General features: G+C 35.7%; 2 protein-coding genes and 1 long non-coding RNA gene across 6 annotated transcripts; all 3 read left to right on the top strand.

Annotated features, from left to right (window-relative positions):
* Positions 1 to 1,072: 1,072 nt before the first annotated feature.
* Positions 1,073 to 3,530, top strand: LOC139844461 (uncharacterized). Of its 4 annotated transcripts, XR_011757964.1 has the most exons (5): positions 1,073 to 1,342; positions 1,633 to 1,739; positions 2,534 to 2,755; positions 2,833 to 2,886; positions 3,369 to 3,530. It is a non-coding gene; the product is annotated as an uncharacterized lncRNA (long non-coding RNA). The 4 variants fall into 4 exon arrangements; XR_011757963.1 differs by lacking the exon at positions 3,369 to 3,530 and having other exon boundaries at positions 2,833 to 3,107; XR_011757962.1 differs by lacking the exon at positions 3,369 to 3,530 and having other exon boundaries at positions 2,534 to 3,107.
* A 2,993-nt stretch (positions 3,531 to 6,523) lies between these two features.
* Positions 6,524 to 8,894, top strand: LOC139842246 (uncharacterized). The gene is made up of 8 exons (XM_071832412.1): positions 6,524 to 6,703; positions 6,871 to 7,129; positions 7,225 to 7,312; positions 7,539 to 7,625; positions 7,704 to 7,791; positions 8,168 to 8,246; positions 8,291 to 8,469; positions 8,610 to 8,894. Exons 1-8 carry the CDS (start codon positions 6,524 to 6,526, stop codon positions 8,892 to 8,894), a joined length of 1,245 nt encoding a protein of 414 aa, XP_071688513.1.
* A 6,316-nt stretch (positions 8,895 to 15,210) lies between these two features.
* Positions 15,211 to 16,749, top strand: LOC139842245 (uncharacterized). Its single transcript, XM_071832411.1, has 3 exons — positions 15,211 to 15,715; positions 15,870 to 16,191; positions 16,296 to 16,749. The coding sequence occupies exons 1-3, from the start codon at positions 15,211 to 15,213 to the stop codon at positions 16,747 to 16,749; spliced, it is 1,281 nt and encodes a 426-aa protein (XP_071688512.1).
* The last annotated feature ends 4,310 nt before the right edge of the window (positions 16,750 to 21,059 follow it).

Here is a 21,059-nt window from a genome sequence, read left to right as displayed (position 1 = left end):
AAAGTTTGTACATATGGTCATGAGGATATTTTATCATAAAGTTGTACATAATGCTTCAAATATCGTACATATGTTAATGGAGGTGTTTTACCATAAGGTTGTATATAATGCTTCAAATATTGTACAATGTGCTTTATCATAAGGTTGTACATAAGTTTCATATATTATACAATGAACATCTTAATATTTTTATTAAATATAATTAATTATTTTAATGACATCGGACATAGAAATCATTTCTTTATTTATGAAAATTTTTTAAGCTTGAATAATAATCCTTATTTATGAAATCATCATTTTTAGGCTAAAGAACCATTAAAACTCACCGTTCGCACACAAAAAAAGTAAAAAGAAAAGAGGCATACAATTTGGTGTGTCAGAACAATTTTTGTTCTAGAGCACAAAATTGTTCTAAGACACAAAAAATTGTTCTAATTTACATTTTTTGTTCCACTTCAGTTTTTTCAAAATTGAGCTCTTTTTTTTTTTTTTTTTTTGAAAGTATTTAGCCATTTAGAGTTTAGGATTTTTTATTTTTGGGTAAATGAGTTTAGGATTTAGCGTTTAGATTTTGGGGTTCAGATTTAACGTTTAACACGAACGATTTAGAGCTAAATCCAAATCTCAAAATCCTAAACTCTAAATCGGGCTAAATTTATGGACAAAAATGAATTTAAACAAAAAAAAGTGAATTAAAACAATTTAATGTATGTTAGAACAATTTTGTGTGTTAAAACATTTTGTGTTTTAGAAAAAATTGTTCTTACACAACCCACATTGTGCACCCTTACCCCTTTTTTGTGCGAATGTCGAATTCGGAAAAAAAAAAAGTGAATTAGAACAATTTTATATCCCTACCTTTTACAAAGCGTAAAGCAGGCCACTAATGACCTCACTAATTACGGTCCACGTGTAATTACCTCTGCTAATTATGATTAAATGGCTTAATTGTCTGACGCATACACGTGTCCTTTTATTCCATCGGTTTTCTCTCAATTGAACGACGTGAAGAGTTGATAAAATCAATAGCTTCTCAATTAACCCTACCTTTCTTCTCCTTCTCCATCAATTCCGCTTAAACCGCTTGCAGATCAATCATTATTTACAAATCGAAAACCGTAGTTATCATCTCTTCTGCCTTTTAGCTCTGATTGAAAAAAAATTTAGGGTTTCTCTCTTGCGATTTTTGGTGACCTTTGAAGCTTCTCATCAAATCCATCCATCCATGAACGATTAGGTGTTGTATGACACAAATTCTTTCGACTTCAATTTCATATCAAACGCGCACATCTGATCTCGATTTCGAATTTATACATACTGGCGGGTTTATTTTTATACGCAGGTATTTTTGTTTTACGATTCGATCTTATCTCATACGCTACCAGGCACTGTCTGTATATAATACATCTAAAGGGTTTATTTATTTGATCAGATGTATGTTTTTATACATACAGAGCTTATCTTTTGTTTATAATACATTGAATTTTGACTTTTAATTGTTCTAAAAATGGTGATGATGTCAAATTTTTTTTCTTTATTATTGATTTTGAATCTGAATTTCATACTTGAAATTCAGCCCTGTTGTCTTATAAAGCAGCTACTTTTTTAATAATTTTATTCGTATGTTTATAGGTAATGATAATCGAGAATGATGGTTGATAAAACGTTCACTACAGAAGATTCATTGACTGGATCAGTATTCCCCTACAATTTGAAGATTCAATTACATGATTATCTTTGTAAGTATTCATCATATAATGTTATAAATTTCCCAGTCTTTTAAAATTTTTATTTAGTTGATATATTTTTATTGAATGTGAATTTCATACTTGAATAAATAACCCTACATTCATAAAAGAGCAGAAAGATTTTTTAAAATATTTATATTAATAGTAGTATATTAATACAGAATAAAGTGATTTAGCTAACCTAACCTAAAAACTAAAGATTCTCTTGAATTGTATATAGAGCTGGTAAGTATCGTGCATGACTATATTATTTATGTAGTTAATATATTTCGAGTTGGACGGAAGTGCAACTTAACAATTAGTTGTTCAAATATAGTGTGATTTGGTTTACTAATTCTATTCATTTTCATTTTGATATGTACTTGCAGTTTGATTTAGGTCCGAAAAACAATAGAAAGGTTTTATAAACTTTTTATCTATCGAAGTTTCTACTTGGTTACAATTAGATGATTTCTCCGAAGGTTAAAATTGACCGGGACAAGCATTAACACATATTTAAAATCCTTAAATCACATACCACCTTTGAAATGCTATAATGTATTTATGTAACTTTTGATTGCTTATTATGATGTGCAAATTATAGTTCCATCATTTGTATGGATATTGTGATCTGCAAATTGTAGCTACATCATTTGTATGGATATTGTTATCTGCAAACTATCATTAGGATATGTTCTTTGGGAACTCTTTGGAAATAATTCGTGTTTCTATTAACTTGATTTCTAGAATTTGTATTTGTGTTTGTTTGTAATGACATAGTGTTCATTTAAATCACATCGGTAAAGGAAAATAAGATTGGCTCATGTCTCTTTGCTGAGTGGTGCATGGTGGGTTGTTAGAGAGATGATGAGGGTTCAACGACTTCAAACCTTGCTACTACTGCTAAAGCGTTTCTTTTGTCATCTGCTGTGGAGTCGTCCACTTCTGTGTGCCTTGGACAGCAACCGGACTTGCGTTCTTTGGTTATTTACTGATATAGTGAAATAGAAAAACGTAACAAATCAATGGTACTTTGCTATAGTAGTCATGTTGTACATTTTTTTCACCGCATTTGCTAAATGTTTATATTTTCTGTTGTATGCAGCAGCTGTCTCGCATAGCCATTTATATGAGTTCACTGTTGGTTTAGAACCTGAAGGTTAGTTATATTCTCCGGATGTTATTTATAACTTTGATGTTACTAATTTACCTTTTTATTCGCTATTTACAAAATTATATAATATATGTATCAATATCAATGTAGCATTGTTTTATACCGTTTCCATTACCAAAACAATGAATGCAATATTCATACGTATGAATCTGTTGTATTTATGGACTGAATATAACTCAATCATTTGTCATCAATTAAGTTTTAGTAAGTCATTATAATCTATGACATCTTCTTGAAAGTATGTTTGTACTGATCAACGTATCTTTGTCATCAAATTGTACAAATTTATGTGATTATATACTTTTTTGGTAGTTTAATGTGTTGTGTGTTTCATACTATTCTTGCACATTGTGTTGTATTGTTTGCTACAAAAACATGGATACTATTGCGTGTTTCATATTGGTGATTTATTGCGCTCATCTCTTTAGTTAATATTTTTACATAGTTATAAGTTCATCTACATATAGGTACTCTTCTATTGATTGAGGTAAGAAAAGATCTCTTTGCAGGTATGGAATTGTATCTTCCATTTATATTTGGTCTCTGTATTTTTGGTCGCTTCAAGAAGCTCATTTAGGTAAATTAATTTATGTATATTTTCAAGGTTTAAAGCGTGAATAGAAACGCATATGGGTATTTGACTATATGTTTCTTTCTGAATCTCATTCAGTATATAATGAAGTTAATCATATATCCGGCCCGCCTACCCGAGGGTCGGATCCTCAGAGTGTGGTTCGGGTTTCCTGCCCGAAAGCGCGTGTGTGTGTGCAAATGATGACTAGGCTTCGGTCCGGACTGATGCAAGTTTGCCTTTCAAAAAAAAAAAAATCATATGTAGTTCTTGAAAGCATACCAGGTGTTGGATGAAATGCCATAGTTAAAAGCTCAGTGACAACGAAGGATAAGTTGTTCCTTCTTAAAAGAAATGTTATCACTAATGGAGACATAAGATAACAATTAGGGTAGGAGAAACGAAAGGAAACTTGCTAACAATAACTATGAACAAATGATTGTTGCAATGTAAATGAATTCATTCTAAGCGTTTACGATAATTGTTACCCAATGTTTTTTTTTTGTATTTTAGTTTTGAACTACTACCAATAACTCATTGTTGGCTATATTTGATTCATACCGTTTAAAAAACTCATTTTTACCATTTATTTGGTTTCAATATATGGACTGCTAAACCGTTTTGTCATGAAAACTGGTATCAACAACAAACAATGATGTACAAATAGTAACGATTAAGAAAACTATTTTCTAAAGTTGCCGTGCAACGCACGGGCTCTTATATTAGGAAAAATATTAGTCAATTTTTGCCCAATTACCCTACATGTTTGAGACATTAAGTGTAAGCAATAATCAAGTAGTCATAGGCAATAATATGCATAATGAGTATGATATTTGAGATGAGTTGTTGTTTATAAATATACATGGTTTTGTAGCTTTACTTGATATATTAAGTGTTATTCTTGCTTGAACTAACTCTCGCAAATTGTATACGTTTTATAAATTTTCTTGATTTAATCAACAAATAAGTTTTACATAGTTTTTTACTCACCCGTGCAATGCACGGGCTTTATTATCTAGATTGTTAAATCTATGGGTTTTGTCTAAAATAAATTTTCAGTTATCCAACTTTTGGTGATATAGTTACTTATAAACTTGCTACTGTTGGTCATATGTTTTGTGTTTTGCTACTGTCGGATTTAGTAGCCTAAATCTATGTGTTTTGTGTACAAAAAAAATATTTAAGCAGATTATGTTTATTTCATCCCCAACAATTTTTGCGATAATGTATTTATCATATAGTTAATTGATATAACATGTTACGTTTCAAGTTTTTATGATTAAGAGTCGCCGTGCAACGCACGGGCTCTTAAAGGCTAGTGTTATTACATTTTGTGTTGTAGAATGAAAATTGTTTTAACACGGTCCAAATTCTGCGCTATTCTCTTTTTTTAAGTCTCATGATTCTGATTGAGTTCTCATATAATTAATTTATAAAAATATATAAATGATAATTCTATTAAATTATTCATTATTCAATATTTATGAAAGTGTCGTTGTTTCTTCATGAAATCAATTGCAATTTAATTTGTACCTACATACATATAGTGTCATAGTTTAATATTTATTTGGGCCTTCTTAACCACTATGAGTAAATGACATAGACAATTTAGGACCTCATCAACATTTTGTCCTTGCACTTCATTACAACTAGAAAAAAATTCGACCGCGCGTTGCTGCGGTTGTATTCAACCCGCGGTCCAATTTGGATATATGTTATTTGATACCTAATATATCTAATAGGTTGAGTTCTTTGTTGTACGTGTATGTATATGTATGAAATATGGCCCGAAATATTTAGTGTTTTTTTAACGATTTTCGTTTCGCGCGTAGTTAGTCCCGTTGTGTTCGTTAGATTTTTTCAAGTTGAACGATGATTTCGGAAAAATTTAACTCGCACCGAGCGATATGAAATACAGCGCGAAATATTTATTTTTTAATGATGTCCGTTTCACGCGTAGTTAGTCTCGTTGTGTTCGTCAGATTTTTTCAAGTTGAACGGTGATCTCGGAAAAATTTAACTCGCACCGAGCGAGAAGATAGGACCCGTTAAAAATTCGGGTGGAATTAGTTTCTTTTATTTTAATAAAATTATATATTTACGCTTTCTACCCCTGAAAAATTGTAAACTCGAGGGGGCGTTGTGTAAATTAAGCCGAAGTTGAGGGACCGGTTGTAGTGTGAACGCAAACTCAAAACGACAATTCGATATAATTGAAACGACGGAATCCGCCACGCCTTTTAGTATATAATTGAAACGACGGAATCCGCCACGCCTTTTAGTATATAGGTATCATATAATATAATAATTATAATCTAACCTTGTGAATTATGGTCTTCGCATATGCTTCCTCCAATCTATATCTATATCTATATATCTATATCTATCTATCTATATAAGAATTGAGTCCTGAAAAATTAAATAGACCTTAATAAATGCCGTTCACTCCATAATAATTACCCTTTCTTTATATTATTTTCTTTATCTTTATTTCTTTATATTTTACTGCATGTTTTCTATCTCTTTAAGTAGCGTTTTTTTGACCCACCATAGTGTTATTTCTAGCCCACACATTAAAACCGTAGGCGCAAATCGTTGGCCCAATCTAATTACACATTGTAACAGGTTTCTAATTGCGGGTTCAAATTGCTGGCCCAACCTAATATTATCACCGCCCCAGATCGTCGGTTCAAATCGTATCGCTTCCAAATTATACCGCTATCTGTACAGTGGAATTCAATCGTGGAAATTACACCTCCTTAATTTGATGATGCTGCTGTGATTTTTAACCGGTATCCACCACCGGAATTTGGAATGATTGTGTAATTTAATTCGCAGGCCGTTGTGTATTCATCAGATACACAAACCATTAATTGATACGCAAATCATCAATTGCTTCAAATTCCACATGTCGAGTCTGTTTACATCCCTGATGGTCACAATTCCTTCAGTTATGAGAAGGCTGATATCCCTATAAATTGGTTGATGCCATCAACCAACTATCCATTACTCAAAGCAATCATCAATTTTCTAGGAAGCTACAAATCATAGATGGTGCAACCGGCTAAAATTGGTACCTCAGAAGTTGTTGATGAAACTTCATACGTATTCGTTGACCAACTCCAACAAGGAAAGCAAGCCAGTGTAAGGGTTATGATATGTAGATCCTGGGACACCCACACAAAAACCGGAAAGTATTTGTCCACAGACTTTATCGCTTCAGATGAAAAGGTAACAATACTTTTAAGTGGTAGAATATATGTAGATATGTATGCTTCTGTGTTTGTGTTTATCTGTTCCTGGTGTTTTGTGTCAGGTTTTTTCTAGATACATGTGTGTTTATGTTGTTTCTGTTTCTCCAACATGTTAACTAATTTGGTTTTTATGAACGGTGGCAGGGGAATGTAATACAGATTACAGCAAAAAATAATACCGCTCACTGTTTTATTCATAGGCTAAAAGAGGGTTCTGTTTATTTTCTATCTGATTTTGATGTTGTTCCAAACAAACCAGACTATCGTCTCCTCAATGACAACCAGGTTATGATTCAATTACAAGGTTCAACGCGCCTCAGAAAACAGCCCACTAATGACACGCGTGGTTTCATCCGCCACCCTTTCAATTGTATCAAATTTGAGGCTCTCACTCCTATAAATGGCAAATATTTAGTTGGTGCGTTTCCATACCCATTTATATAGATGTTGATTAGAAATATACAGAGTGCTATACACTATGCTTGCTGTGCTTTTTAGATGTGGTGGGATACGCCGTGAATGTTGGTTCCCTTGTAGACCTGAAGACGGGTGATACAATCCTGGAATTTGATTTGGCTAATGAAAGGTAATCTCTGCAAAGACATTTGTTTTATTATCCATTTATATCTTCTTATGTTTGTATATATGTAGTATATATATATATATATATATATATATATATATATATATATATATATATATATATATATATATATATATACATGAGTTTGTATGGTTTTCACTTATAACACCCACGTTCCATATATAACACAGCGGCCGTAAGATAAAGGTTACTTTATGGGGAATATTAGGCCGTTCTTTCGTTCAGGGGAAGTCCTCCCAACCAGACCCCCGGTGCATTGTTCTATCATCGGTAACCGTGAAGCACAATTACCCAGGTATGTAGCCGTAGCACGCATTTTTATTTTCACCATCTTTGTTACTAACACCCATTTATGTCGCCCACAATTATCCAGGAACTCTGACCCTCTCCAGTACATCATCTACTCTGGTTCTGGAAGACCCCGCAATTCCCGTACTGTAGGAATTCATGAACAACCTCAGGTCTGCCCCAAAACCAATTAAACACATTACATACGTAGGCTATTCACCGCCTTTATAATAATTTCCGGGGTTTTTCCCAGTGGAAAGGACTTGTGCGGTGACCTCGAGTACTGTGCAATAGATATCCCCGCTGCAGCGCAAACCGAAGGTACCCTTGCTGAATTGATCGGGTCGTCCCGCAAAGGAAAAGGCGCAGGGTCATCAGTAACCAAGTTAAAACAATAAAACCTAACTAACACAAATAGCAATGCCTTGCTGTTTCTAACATTTGGCCCCACCTGTCGGACTCAACCTGAGATCTTCAAGTGTACAGTGCATGTCACAAATGTACGTACCAAGCTAGGTTGGTATTACGTTAGTTATGGCATTTGTCAAGCTAAGAAAGGGATTACGAGGCAAGGTGGCCACTATTGGTGCTAATCATGCTCCAAGGATGTTCTGTACCCAAATACAAGGTACTACATTGCCTAAATTCTACATTGAGAGTTGTCGCTTTAAGAAAACATGTTTGCTCCAACTGAAAAAACTGACGGTAAGGTCATTAATCCCCATAACAGGTTCAAAATCCATCTGGAAGTGACAGACGGAACAGGGGAGGCTGTCGTCGTATTATTTGACGAGACAGCAGAAAAGTTGGTGAAAGCCACCGCTAAATCTCTGGTTGCAGAGCTTGATGAGGTTACCTCCTACTTTACCCTACAACATATTAATTTGCTACTCGCAATTCCATTTTAACATACATAATGGTTATAACCTCTAAGTTTCCATATGGCATCTCCATTGATTTCTGATATGTTTCTATTTACTCTTATAAATAGGACTCCCCTAGCCACGTCTTACCTAACCCGATAGCGAACCTCGTCAATACCTCCCAGACGCTACTACTCAAGGCAGGGACACACTACGAGCACGGTTCCCATGAAAGCTTCAACTGTCTTCGAGTGTTGAACTCCGCCCCCATCGACATTGAAACCGCTGCAACAGCCAAGAAAGACCAGACTCCAGCCATAGAACCACCTGTTTCTACACCCAACGGGAAAAAATGGAACCTGGCCGTCACTACTCCCGCAAAGGAATCAGACCGTCCCAACCGTCGAAAGTAATGTTTCTGCTACTTTATACATGTCTCTAACCATCTCTCCACCTTACCCTCTCTATATTATATTTATATTATATTCATATTCATATTTATATCCATACATATGCACCTATATATTGGAGTTTCGCACCCTCCCACCAATTTTCACTCCCACTGTTTTCCTTTTGGTTTAGGTTTGTGGTCGAAAGCTCTAATTCCGAGGATGGCACAAAAGCATCTGGAGCTGAGTAACTTCACAAGGATGTCAACCACGTAGAATAAAAGCGCCTATGTATATAAATAAATAAAAACACATATGATGTGATGTTTTTAAGTTTTTGGTGCTACTGAACCTGTTTTGTCACATTTCTGTTCCACGTTTGTGGCTACGCTATATTATAATAATATAAATTATGCTTTCTCTTTTTTATAACTCTGTTCCATACGTTTCATTGGATGTGCAAATCCGCTTTGTACCTACCACTATACTCTACTCGACCCACCCCGACCCATCTCGACCCGTTTGCCAAGTATACCTATGAGTAAAAGAAAATACCACAATCAGATCCTAAAGTCAAAGCACAAACTGGAATTGTTGAATCCCCTGCAATCCTGGTTTTAATATTGTTGAATCACCTACAAACTGCAATTGTTGAAACACCTGCAACCCTGGTTTTAATATCAGAACATTTCTTCCACCTCGGCCAAGGAAATTTGCTCAGAATGCTTTCCCTATTTCACCTACAACTGCAAGTTCATGCTAAAATCAAACAAAAACATTGATTCTTAGCACGAGTTCTATAGATATTCAGAAAATTTAACTGCAACCGATCAGTTACTAAAAAATTACAGCTAAATTTCCCAAATATTTGAATTGTTACCATAAATAAAAACAATAATCACTAACCCAGCACATTTCTTCAGGCTTATAAGTTTATCTCCATGCAAGTGTTTCTTCCAACATCTTTTTAGTTGTACCTACATTCCAGTTACATCCAGCTAAGGGTACAAGTGCACCTTTCAGCTCATTGACCTACATTGACCAAAAAATAACCTTGGACTCTGATTGCAGGTCAAGACGCTAAACTCAGCCTACTGAACCATCATTGTCATTTCGCGTGGTTGATTTCCCTTCTTAATAATTTTTTTTTCCCCTTAAGAGTAAACTCTCAAATTTTGAATTCGTAGCTTTGTGCTTCACGTTAACGGTGTTAATTTGACAGTACTATTTATAGAGATAGCTACTAGCTGTACATTTTTTAAAATTGGAATTTAATAATTAGCTAACTGGATATGATGCTGATGTCATGGTAAGAGTCTTAGTTAATAATTTGGATGCATGCGGTGGCAAGACTCAATACGTTAAACGGGCATGGACTAAAGGTGTTGGCTTGAGTCCCTCTAATGACTCATTCTTCTACGCTCCATCAATTCGTATCTATTCCAAAAACTATGTCAAGGTACCATTTTATGTTTCTCTGGTCTACAACTAATGATTAAAAGGCAGAACCATAAATTATTGTAACACAAAACCAAACGCACCATGTTCACCGGGTCTTGATCCCAGGCCCCAAATAAATATAACATTTAGTCCATCCAAAAATATCTCCATCACCAGTCTGTTCAGGTCAGAGTTAGTAACTGAAAATGTAAATTCAGAACCCCAATTAATATGCCCCTTTAAAAAACCCTTTCCCTTCTTCTTCCAACCATTAAAGTTTAGTAGTTTCAGTTAGGCAAGTGTAGAGTCACTTAACATTATAAATTTAATTTCAAGCCACTCCAACTTTGCAAATCAAACACCATACTCCACAGTTGCTAAGGATTCCTGTTGCAATCCATTCTTATCCGCCTTAAATGTATACAGGTATGCCATTTTTACATTCTGCAAGTAACTAAGCATAATACCATTGTATAAATGATTGGCTCCTTTTAACACTAATAATTTGCAGATACCAAGAAAATACTACCATTCTCAACATTCCTCAATGGTTCAATCTCTATCCACTCCTCAGAAACATTTACATTTAATGGGAAAAAACAAGTTTTCTGTAGGATGAAGATAATAGAACCACAGAATATTTACTCAGGTCATGCACTCACAACCCGCAATTTTTATCCAATACCCCAAACACACATGTTCATTGATTCTTGAATCGCTCATTGTAATGACATAAACTGCAGGTTCATCAGGCTACGATTACACCAGTGTCTCCCTAACGAACATCCTCCATCATACAATCATAATTCAATCAATAAAGAGGAAAATAAATGGTCACGTGCAGACTTTTGTGGGTCTAAAACTGAACACACCAGGAGCGACATCCCGAGTGGGTAAGTAAACAACAACCGTAAATTAATTTTGTCAAAGTTTACACACACTTAATTATAATGCACATACAATTGTTTTTATGTTTTTAATACTATTAATTATTTTGGATTGTTTTGCTTAGTTTAATATATATCATTAATCATGCGTGTATTCATTTGCGCATTTCAAATTAGATTCAAGTGTTATTTATATGCACACCTTATTATTTGACATATAATACAATATACAATCATATAAAAATGAAAATAACCACAAACAATATTAACACTGTTTATAGAATATTTGTATAAGGTGAGTTTGTTTTGAGGATTTAGGTTATTGGTGTATGAAAATTGATCTGGTCATCGATCATTTTGTGGTTTAGTTGTATTTATACTTTATACATATAAAATAAGAATCAAAATATGGATAGATTCCTATTATGCTACGGGGTTGTAATACTCACTCTACTCTGCTCATTATCATACCAACCTTATACTAATCTTATCCTTATAATGAACATGCTAACTTACATCCACTCAAACATTTTTGCAGGTCATTCCATCCATCCACAAAGCCAAGAAGGGAAACCACCAGTTTCGTCAGGCAATAAAAAACAGAGCATCCTCCCAGCCCAGCTCCCTACACCCTCCAATCAGCCTATGCCAGCTATTTGTGTCTCCACCCCTTCGATGTTGCAGCTACGTCAGTCACGTACAACAGGTATGGCGCTGCTGTGTATTTTTATAGATTGCCTAATTATTCATGTTCACTCCTTTTTGTTAATAACCCACTTATGTGTTAGCTATCGCACCCCGGCCAATTCAAATGGGCCTGTTCTGCACTGGGGGTCAGATTACCCTAAACAAGTTTTTTCTTTTTTTTTTTCTTTTTTTTTTCCTAGAAGGGCAATTAACCCTAAACAATGTACCTATCTTATAAAGTTTAAATGAATGCATTTATTTGCAAAGAAGTCAACTTATTAATTAAATTCTCATCTTCATCTTCTACCACTTGCTTATATAATGTAAGATCATGCAGCCTTAACAATTACCTATATAATGTAAGACCTTGCATACTTTTTTAAATTTTCTTACTTTAGATAAATAAAATTTAACATAATGACATAACATTATTAAGAAATTCACAATTCTTGCGTTACTGAATATAGGTTCCCCCCTAGAAGGGCAATTAACCCTAAACAATGTACCTACCCAACTCATCACTTTACAATGCAATTAATTTTTGCTATTTTAATTAAATGCTAACTTCCACCCATTCAAACATTTTTACAGGTCATTCCACCCATCCAAAGAGGCAAAAACGGAAACCACAAACTTCGACGGGCAATAAAAAACAGACCCTCCTCCCTGCCGAGGTCCCTACAACCTACAAACAGCCTATGCCAACTATTTGCGGGTCCTCACCTTCTATGTTGCAGCTACGTCAAGCACAGACAACAGGTATGGAGTTGCGGTGTATTTTTGTAGATTACCTACTTATTCATGTTCACTCCTTTTTTCCAATTATCCGCTTACGCATTACCTATCACATCCCCTCCACTTCGAATGGGGCTGTTCTTAACCGGGGGAGGGGGGCAGATTACCCCAAACAAGGTTATTTTTCCCCCCACCCTAGAAGGAAAACTAACCCTAAACAATGTACCTATCTTATGAAGTTTAAGGAAATGAATACATTTGAAAAGGAGTCACCTTATTAGTTAAATTCTCATCTTCATCTTCTAACAATTACTTACATAATGTAAGACCATGGATCCTTAACAATTACTTATATAATGTAAACCCTTACATGTTTTTTATATTTTCTTACTTAAGATAAATAAAATTCAACATAATGACATAACATTATTAAGAACTTCGAAATTTTTGAGTAACTGAATATAGAAATGTTTTTTTTTTCTTTTCTTCCCTATAACGGGAATTAACCCTAAACAATGTACCTATCCAACTCATCATTTTACAATGCACCTAATTTTCTGTTTTAATTAAATACTATCTTACATCCACCCAAACATTTTCACAGGTCATTCCACCCATCCACACTGCCAAAAAGGGCAACCCCCAGTTTCGTCGGGCAATAAAAAAACAGACCCTACTCCTTGGCCGGGTCCCTAGACCCTCTAATCAACCTATGCCAGCTATTTGCAGCTCCTCACCTTCTATGTTTCAGTTAAGCCAGACACAGACAAGAGGTATGAACCTGCGGTGTATTTTTATAGATTACCTAATCATTCATGTTCACTCCTTTTTGTCAATAGTCCACTTACTCATTAACTATCACAAACCGTCCAATTCGAATTGGCAAGTTCGCCCGCTAAACAGCACCAGGTGGGGTTGGGGGGTCAGATTAACCCTGAAATTTTTCCCCTCTACTCTAAAGGGGCAATTAACCCTGCCCAATGTTCCTAACAACTCATCATTTTTAAATGCAATTAATTTTTCGTTATATTAATAAAGCACTACCTTAGACCCAGGGAAACATTTTTTCAGGTCATTCCGCCTATCCACACAACCAAAAAGGGAAAATTCCAGTTTCATTGGCCACAAATAAACAGACCCTCTACCCTGCCCTGGTCCCTGCACCCTCCAATCAGCCTACGTCAGCTATTTGCTTTTCCTCACATTCTTTGTTGCAGCTACGTCAAACACCGACAACAACAGGTATGGAACTGCAAGTGTATTTTTATAGACTACATAATTATTCGTGTTCACTACTTTTTCCAATCATCCGCTTATTCATTAGCTATAGCAGGCCGTCCAAATCACATGACCCTGTTCACCCGCTAAGCAGAACTGGGGGGGTCAGATTAACCCTAAACAATTTTTTTTTCTTTTCCCTTTAACCTTTTTCCCCTACAACGGCCATCAACCCTTAACAATGTCCCTATCCAACGCATCATTTTTACATACCCTTAATTTCCACTATTTTAAAAAAATGCTAACTTAGATCCGCACACACATTTTTGCAGGTCACTCCGCCCATCCACAAAGCCAAAAAAAAACACCAGATAAAAAGAGCTTCAAGCTTATCTGGTCACTAGCTTCTGTTCTTATCCAACACATGTTATATGAATATAATAACAATCTATTTCTCACATTATTGTATGTAACTTTTAGGCACTCATGTGGCTTACCATGATCAAGGCCCACCTTCATACAGATGCTCAAATTGCAACGCAACAATGTGGTATCAAGAGAGGAGTAACAAACAAAAAAAGACAAGCAACCCAACCTTCTCACTATGTTGTCAAAATAGTAAAGTGCTATTGCCTCACCTCAAAGACCCTCCTTCGTTGTTGAAAAAACTTCTAGACTATACTGACCCTACAACCGCCAAATTCAGGGAACAAATCAGAATTTACAATGGCATGTTTTGCTTCACATCATTTAGCGCTAAAATTGACCACTCCATCAACCGTGGAAGAGGACCATACACATTTAGAATAAGTGGTCAGGCATACCACAATGGGTTCTTTATTACCACACAATGGGTTCTTTATTACCACGAGAAGGCAGCCAACCAAGATATACGTAACTATACTTTTATGACACCGATAACGAATCCAGAAATCGCATGTCAGCTTTCCTGGATCCTCATTCAAAAGATCTCCTGGACAAAACACTAACAACAGTCCTCATTAATATGTTGAATGAATTCAGCGCTGTTGCTCAAGCATTTCGAATGGCCAGGGATTGGTGCAACACCAACACATCAACAGACTTTCAACTTCGACTCATAGGTAATCATACCAGCTCACGCCAATATAACACACCTACTGTAGCTGAAGTGGCTGCATTGGTCACAGGTGATTTAGGCCACTCATCTTCAACTAGAGATATAATTGTTAGAAAAAAAAAACAGCAAGCTACAAAGAATTTCCGAATTACACATTCTCTACATGCCATTGCAATATCCTTTGTTATTCCCATATGGTGAGACTGGTTACCATGACCAAATACCGTACCATAATAATACTGGAAAACGACAAACTAACCGAGGTTATGTCACGATGAGAGAATTCTATTGCTACAGAATTCAGCACCGGAAAAATGAGGGGACCACCCTCCTTAGGGGTGGCCGATTATTCCAGCAATATTTAGTGGACTCTTTTACAGCTGTAGAAGAACAAAGGCTAAAATGGGTCCGGGCTCACCAAAATGACTTGCGTATCGACCTATACCATAACATATGTGATGCTGTTACACGAGGAGATACCAAGGCTTCATCAATTGGTAAGAGAATAGTTTTACCATCTTCGCATACAAGAAGCCCACGTTATATGATCCAGAACTATCAAGATGCTATGGCTTTATGCCGGGAATATGACAACCCCGATTTGTTCATCACCTTCACCTCTAACCCTAGATGGCCAGAGGTGGAAGGTATGCTTTGCTACATCGAGGGTCAAAAAGCACCAGACCGCCCAGATATCGTTGCAAGGCTATTCAAACAAAAGCTAGACGAACTCATGCGCGATATAATGAATGTCCACATATTTGGAAAATGCCAATCAGGTCACTTTTATTACCCTTAATTTTTTAATTATTTATTAATTTTTTGATTTTCCTTATTTTTTTCCCCTTTATAAATTTTTTTCTAAATTATATCCTCTTAACGTTACATTTCCCTATGCATTAACATTATAGAATCAATATTTCTATAATGCAGGTATATATATCATCGAATTCCAAAAACGCGGGTTACCTCATGTTCATATGCTGATATGGTTAATGCCTGAGTACAAATGTAAATCACCATCTGATATTGATGAGATCATTTCAGCGGAAATACCCTCTCAAATAGAGGATCCAGCGGGATATAAAGTGGTCACCGAATACATGTTACATGGGCCGTGTGGTGGAAAACACATGGGCGCAGCCTGCATAATTGATAGGAAGTGTTCAAAACATTTCCCTAAACCATATTACGCGGAGACAACGATAGATGAAGATGGGTACGCTAACTATAAGCACCGCAACAATGGATCAAAGTTAGTAAAGGGAAGGCAACACTTGACAACAGTTTCGTCGTCCCTTACAATCGGTTTCTGCTACTCAAATACAATGCCCATATAAATGTCGAGTGGTGCAACAGATCTAGGGCAATTAAGTACTTATTTAAATACTTAAACAAAGGGCCAGACAGAGCAACAATCGTTATTCAGGAGAATCTCAGGCCGACTGGTGAATCATCTGCCGAAATAATAATTGAGGTAGACGAAATCAAGAATTACTTGGATTGTCGTTATATATCTCCATGTGAAGCTGTATGGCGGTTGTTTTCATTCGACATCCACTTTTCAAAACCATCAGTCTTGAAATTATCCTATCATCTACCAAACCACCATACAGTTACACTACATGATTCAGAGAGCCTACCTGCGCTGCTACATAGGGAAAGTATCAAAGAAACGATGTTCACCCAATGGTTTGAGCTTAACAAGCGTGACCCAAATGCACGAAAACTGACCTATGCAAAAATACCTACACAATATGTTTGGAATCAGACTACAAAACATGGGAACCAAGAAAACAACGGGGTTGCATAGGCTGTATTGTGTATTCACACCCCGCCTCTGAAGAAAGGTACTATCTGAGAATGTTGTTAAACATAGTTAAAGGTCCTCGCTCTTTTGAAGAACTACGCACAGTAGATGGAACAATACACAACAACTTTAAAGATACCTGCTTTGCATATGGACTGATTAACGACGACAAAGAATGGGCAGAAGCAATATCAGAGGCAAAGTTATGGGCGTCCGATGCTCAACTTCGGGATTTGTTCGTCACCATGTTACTTTTTTGTAATGTCAGCCAACCACTCAAACTATGGGAAGTTAGTTGGGAAGCGTTATCAGATGATATCCAGCATAAAAAATGAATAGAGTTAAGGTATCCAGAGATGATCCTCACCGAGTCACAAATTCAAAATTATTGTTTGGCCAAAATACAGATGCTTTTAAACAAAAACGGTAAGGCATTATCAGATTTTCCAGACATGCCCCAACCAGACCCGTTCCTCCTAACCCAGCTAGACAACCGTTTAATCTGAGAAGAGTTAAACTACAACATACAGGAAATGAAGACCATCCACGACAGCCTTTACAAGTGTTTGAACCCTGAACAACTTAAAGTCTACGAAAGCGTTATTCGAGCCGTCAATGAACAAGCAGGTGGCCTGTTTTTTGTGTACGGGCCAGGGGGTACTGGGAAAACTTTCTTATACAACACCATCCTCACCAAATTAAGGTCAGAACGACTTATTGTACTTGCCGTTGCTTCATCAGGTACTATGCACACATTTACATTTACTTCTAAATACTTCAAACGTCCATAATATAACATATCTAAAATTCAGGTATCGCTTCCTTGCTGTTACCCGGCAGTAGGACTGCGCACAGCAGATTTGTAATCCCCCTAGAGTTGTAGGAAAATATCACTTGTGGTATAAAACAAAACACACATTTAGCTGTACTACTTCACGAAGTTAGGCTAATAATATGGGATGAAGCTCCTATGACTCAGAGATATGCTTTTGAAGCGTTAGACAAAACATTGCGGGATATTCTGGGCACTAAAGATGATCAAAACAGAGGAAAAATATTTGGAGGTCTGCCTATTTTGATTGGAGGAGACTTTTGGCAGATCTTACCCGTGATACCAAAAGGCAAAAGGCAAAAGGCAAGAGGTTGTCCAAATGTGTATCAACAGATCCGACCTATGGAAATTCTGTCAAATTCATACGCTATCACGAATAATGAGAGTCAATGAATACACCAGTGATGGCAAAATTGACACTCGCAAAAAGCTATTTAACCAATGGGTCCTAGACATAGGAGATGAGAAACTACCTACTCAGGCAAGAGAAGGGGAGGATGAACCAACATGGATTCAAATTCCACAAGTATTTCTTCTCACATCAGACCCAACCCCAATCGAATCCATTGTTGATGCTATATTCCCGGAATTCAACCTAAACCAAACTGACGATGATTATTTGCGCCAGCTCGCAATTTTAACCCCAAGAAATGATGATGCAGCTGAGATTAACAAACATATCTTTAAAAGGCTCACAGGTGAAAAAAAAACATATAAAAGCTCTGATGAGATTTGCAAAGGTTCAACTGACGCATTAGAGCAACATCAATCATACCCAGTTGAATTCTTAAATAAGTTGAACTTCCCAGGTGTCCCTCCACACAAGCTAAAACTAAAAATAGGCCAGCCTGTCATGCTTTTGCGCAACATAAACCCAAGCGCTGGTCTGTGTAATGGAACCCGACTGATTATAACTGAGTTCCAAAAATTTGTCCTACATGCGAGGATTATTACCGGCTCACACATAGGTGCCATGGTTATTATACCAAGGATTGTCCTGACTTCTATCGAATTAAAATGTCCATTCATTATGCAAAGGATACAATTTCCCGTGAGACCTTGCTACGCAATGACGTTAAACAAAAGCCAGGGTCAAACACTCCAATTTGTAGGCATTTATTTGCCTAAACCCGTCTTCAGCCACGGTCAATTATATGTCACTCTTTCAAGGGTAACCAACCCAGATGGCCTGAAAATACTCATACTAAATGACAACACTCAAGAGTTGGCACACTACACCAGAAATGTGGTCTACAAGGAGGTTTTCATGAACGTATATCCAACCATTTAAAGGTAACCCTAAACCAATCATATAATCCACAATGCTAATGCTTCTTGCAACTTTTTCCTTTAAACCACTTATTTTTAAAACACTTATTTTTTTAAAACACTTATTTTTTAATTTTTTTAATTTTTAAAATTTTTAAAATTTTTAAAATTTTTAAAATTTTTTGCTTTTAATTTTTTTGATTTTCCCATTTTTTAATTTTAAAAAAAAAAGGCAGCCTTGAACCACTTAGCCATGTTAGGCAAAACAACTACTATTTTCTTCAATACTTACCTCTGGCATGTCAACTCCATTAATAGTTAAAATTTTTGGATTCTGTGTTGTTGGACATCCTTGAAGCTGAATAAAAAAAAGTGGGCAACCTCCCATATTTTGTAAACTTACCTATTGTTCAATACTTTATCTTACATACTAAGTTTATGATCTGGAAGTTCAATTCAAACACGCCCTTCACATTGGACCTCTTTCAGACTATGAAACTACAAACAAAAGACATTGCCTACTACGTGCAACACACGGGATTTTCACCCTAGTTCATATTAATTTTCCACCTCCAAGATAATTAATTCTAGACATAGATACGCCAACAGCCCTCGAGGTTTACACAGATTTCGTGTTCAGTCCATGTACACAGGAATCGTTGGTCTAATTAAATTTGGGGTTAGAGAAATATTTAGAACAAGTAAAGGCAGGGGGAAATTTTAGTATTACTGTAACAGAAGTGGTTGTTGCATTAGGTACAAGAAACTCTTGGTTCTTATTTATGTAAGGGTGATACTAGTTTTTGTGAAGAAAGAGGACGAAGATGAGGAAGAGAAGTAAAGAAAATATATAAAATGACGGATATATCCTCATGTGCAAGTTGCAGAACGTGATTTAACAGGCGATTTTGACGAACATCAGTCTTGTGGGCCGTATGTGCAAAAATTGAAAGCCATAAAGACTGCGAGAGCGAGAAAAATTAATAGGACTGAACATGAAAATTGTGCAAACCACATGGACTGTTGGCGTACTTATGTCTTAAAATTCTATTATTGCAAGTATTTAAATAAACTTAGAAAAAATAACGATGATGAACGATTAAGCGCAGGAAGAAGCAGATCAATCAGAATTGAGGTCCAAATAGGGGGACTTATGGTGCAGATTGACAACTGGACTAATTCGGCTTACCTCAAAAACTGGATTTCTCTAAAGAGATTAATATATATGATTTTAAGATTCTTGGGATCGACTAGTAACCGAATTAGTTATATCTTGTGTTGGTCGTCACTTGAGGAAAATAAACTAATAATAATCTATGTATATAAAGTGTATTTAACAATGAAGATGGAGATTTGATATCGCTCCAATTATACATATTTTATATTGCGATATCGAGTTCGGTTCGTATTCATTTTGTGATATTTTGAAGATATAATGTTTTTTTTGTAACGTTTTATCGCCTTTTGGTTCAAGTGATTCGGGGCGGTTAGACTTCTGAATTTCCATCTTTAAATACCCCTATTTAACCTAACTTTAGGTTATCGATTGGGGATGGATCCAGAGGCTAAAGAAGTCATTTTTGGAGGTTTTAGAGCCACTCTTCACCAATTTTGAAAATCATAACATCAAGGTTGAAGATTGGATCATCCATTAATCATTGGTACCCTAGTTCTTGATTATTGTAGTGATTTTATAATGATTACTATTTGTTCCAACTGTTTAATTATTCTTTCTTTTTCCATGTTAGGCTAAACCTTTATTGTGTTCACTTTGATGTAAGATTTATGAATTGAGATTGTTCTATCTTGTGATTTATTAAGGTTTATGTTTAATTAATTGTGCTTTCTTGAAAGATCCATTGTTGTTTTCATCTACATGTCGTTTATTTGATTATACAGGTTATTGAATATGATTTATGTGAGTTTATCAATATTCGTATGCTTGTACTTCATCTTTTAGATCTAGACAATTGTATGTGAGTGCAATTGGTAATTAAATTGATATTGTGATAACACAATCGTGTAGGCTTTTCAGAGTGATCCCATTAGCCTAGGTTTTACGTGAGTTTAACCAAGAGAAAGTCTATATTAATTTTACATAGTAAATTGGACCTCTGAATGATAATTTATGTGAGTAAATTGAATTCATTATGCCTTTAGTTCATTGATTTCGTGAGACCGATATGAACTAATTATCTAGACCTTTAATAAA

The sequence above is a fragment of the Rutidosis leptorrhynchoides genome, chromosome 4 (genome assembly GCF_046630445.1).
Source record: "Rutidosis leptorrhynchoides isolate AG116_Rl617_1_P2 chromosome 4, CSIRO_AGI_Rlap_v1, whole genome shotgun sequence".
NCBI classification, from domain to species: domain Eukaryota; kingdom Viridiplantae; phylum Streptophyta; class Magnoliopsida; order Asterales; family Asteraceae; genus Rutidosis; species Rutidosis leptorrhynchoides.
Note: the sequence above shows the minus strand (reverse complement) of the source record. Positions and strands in the feature narration are given on the sequence as shown.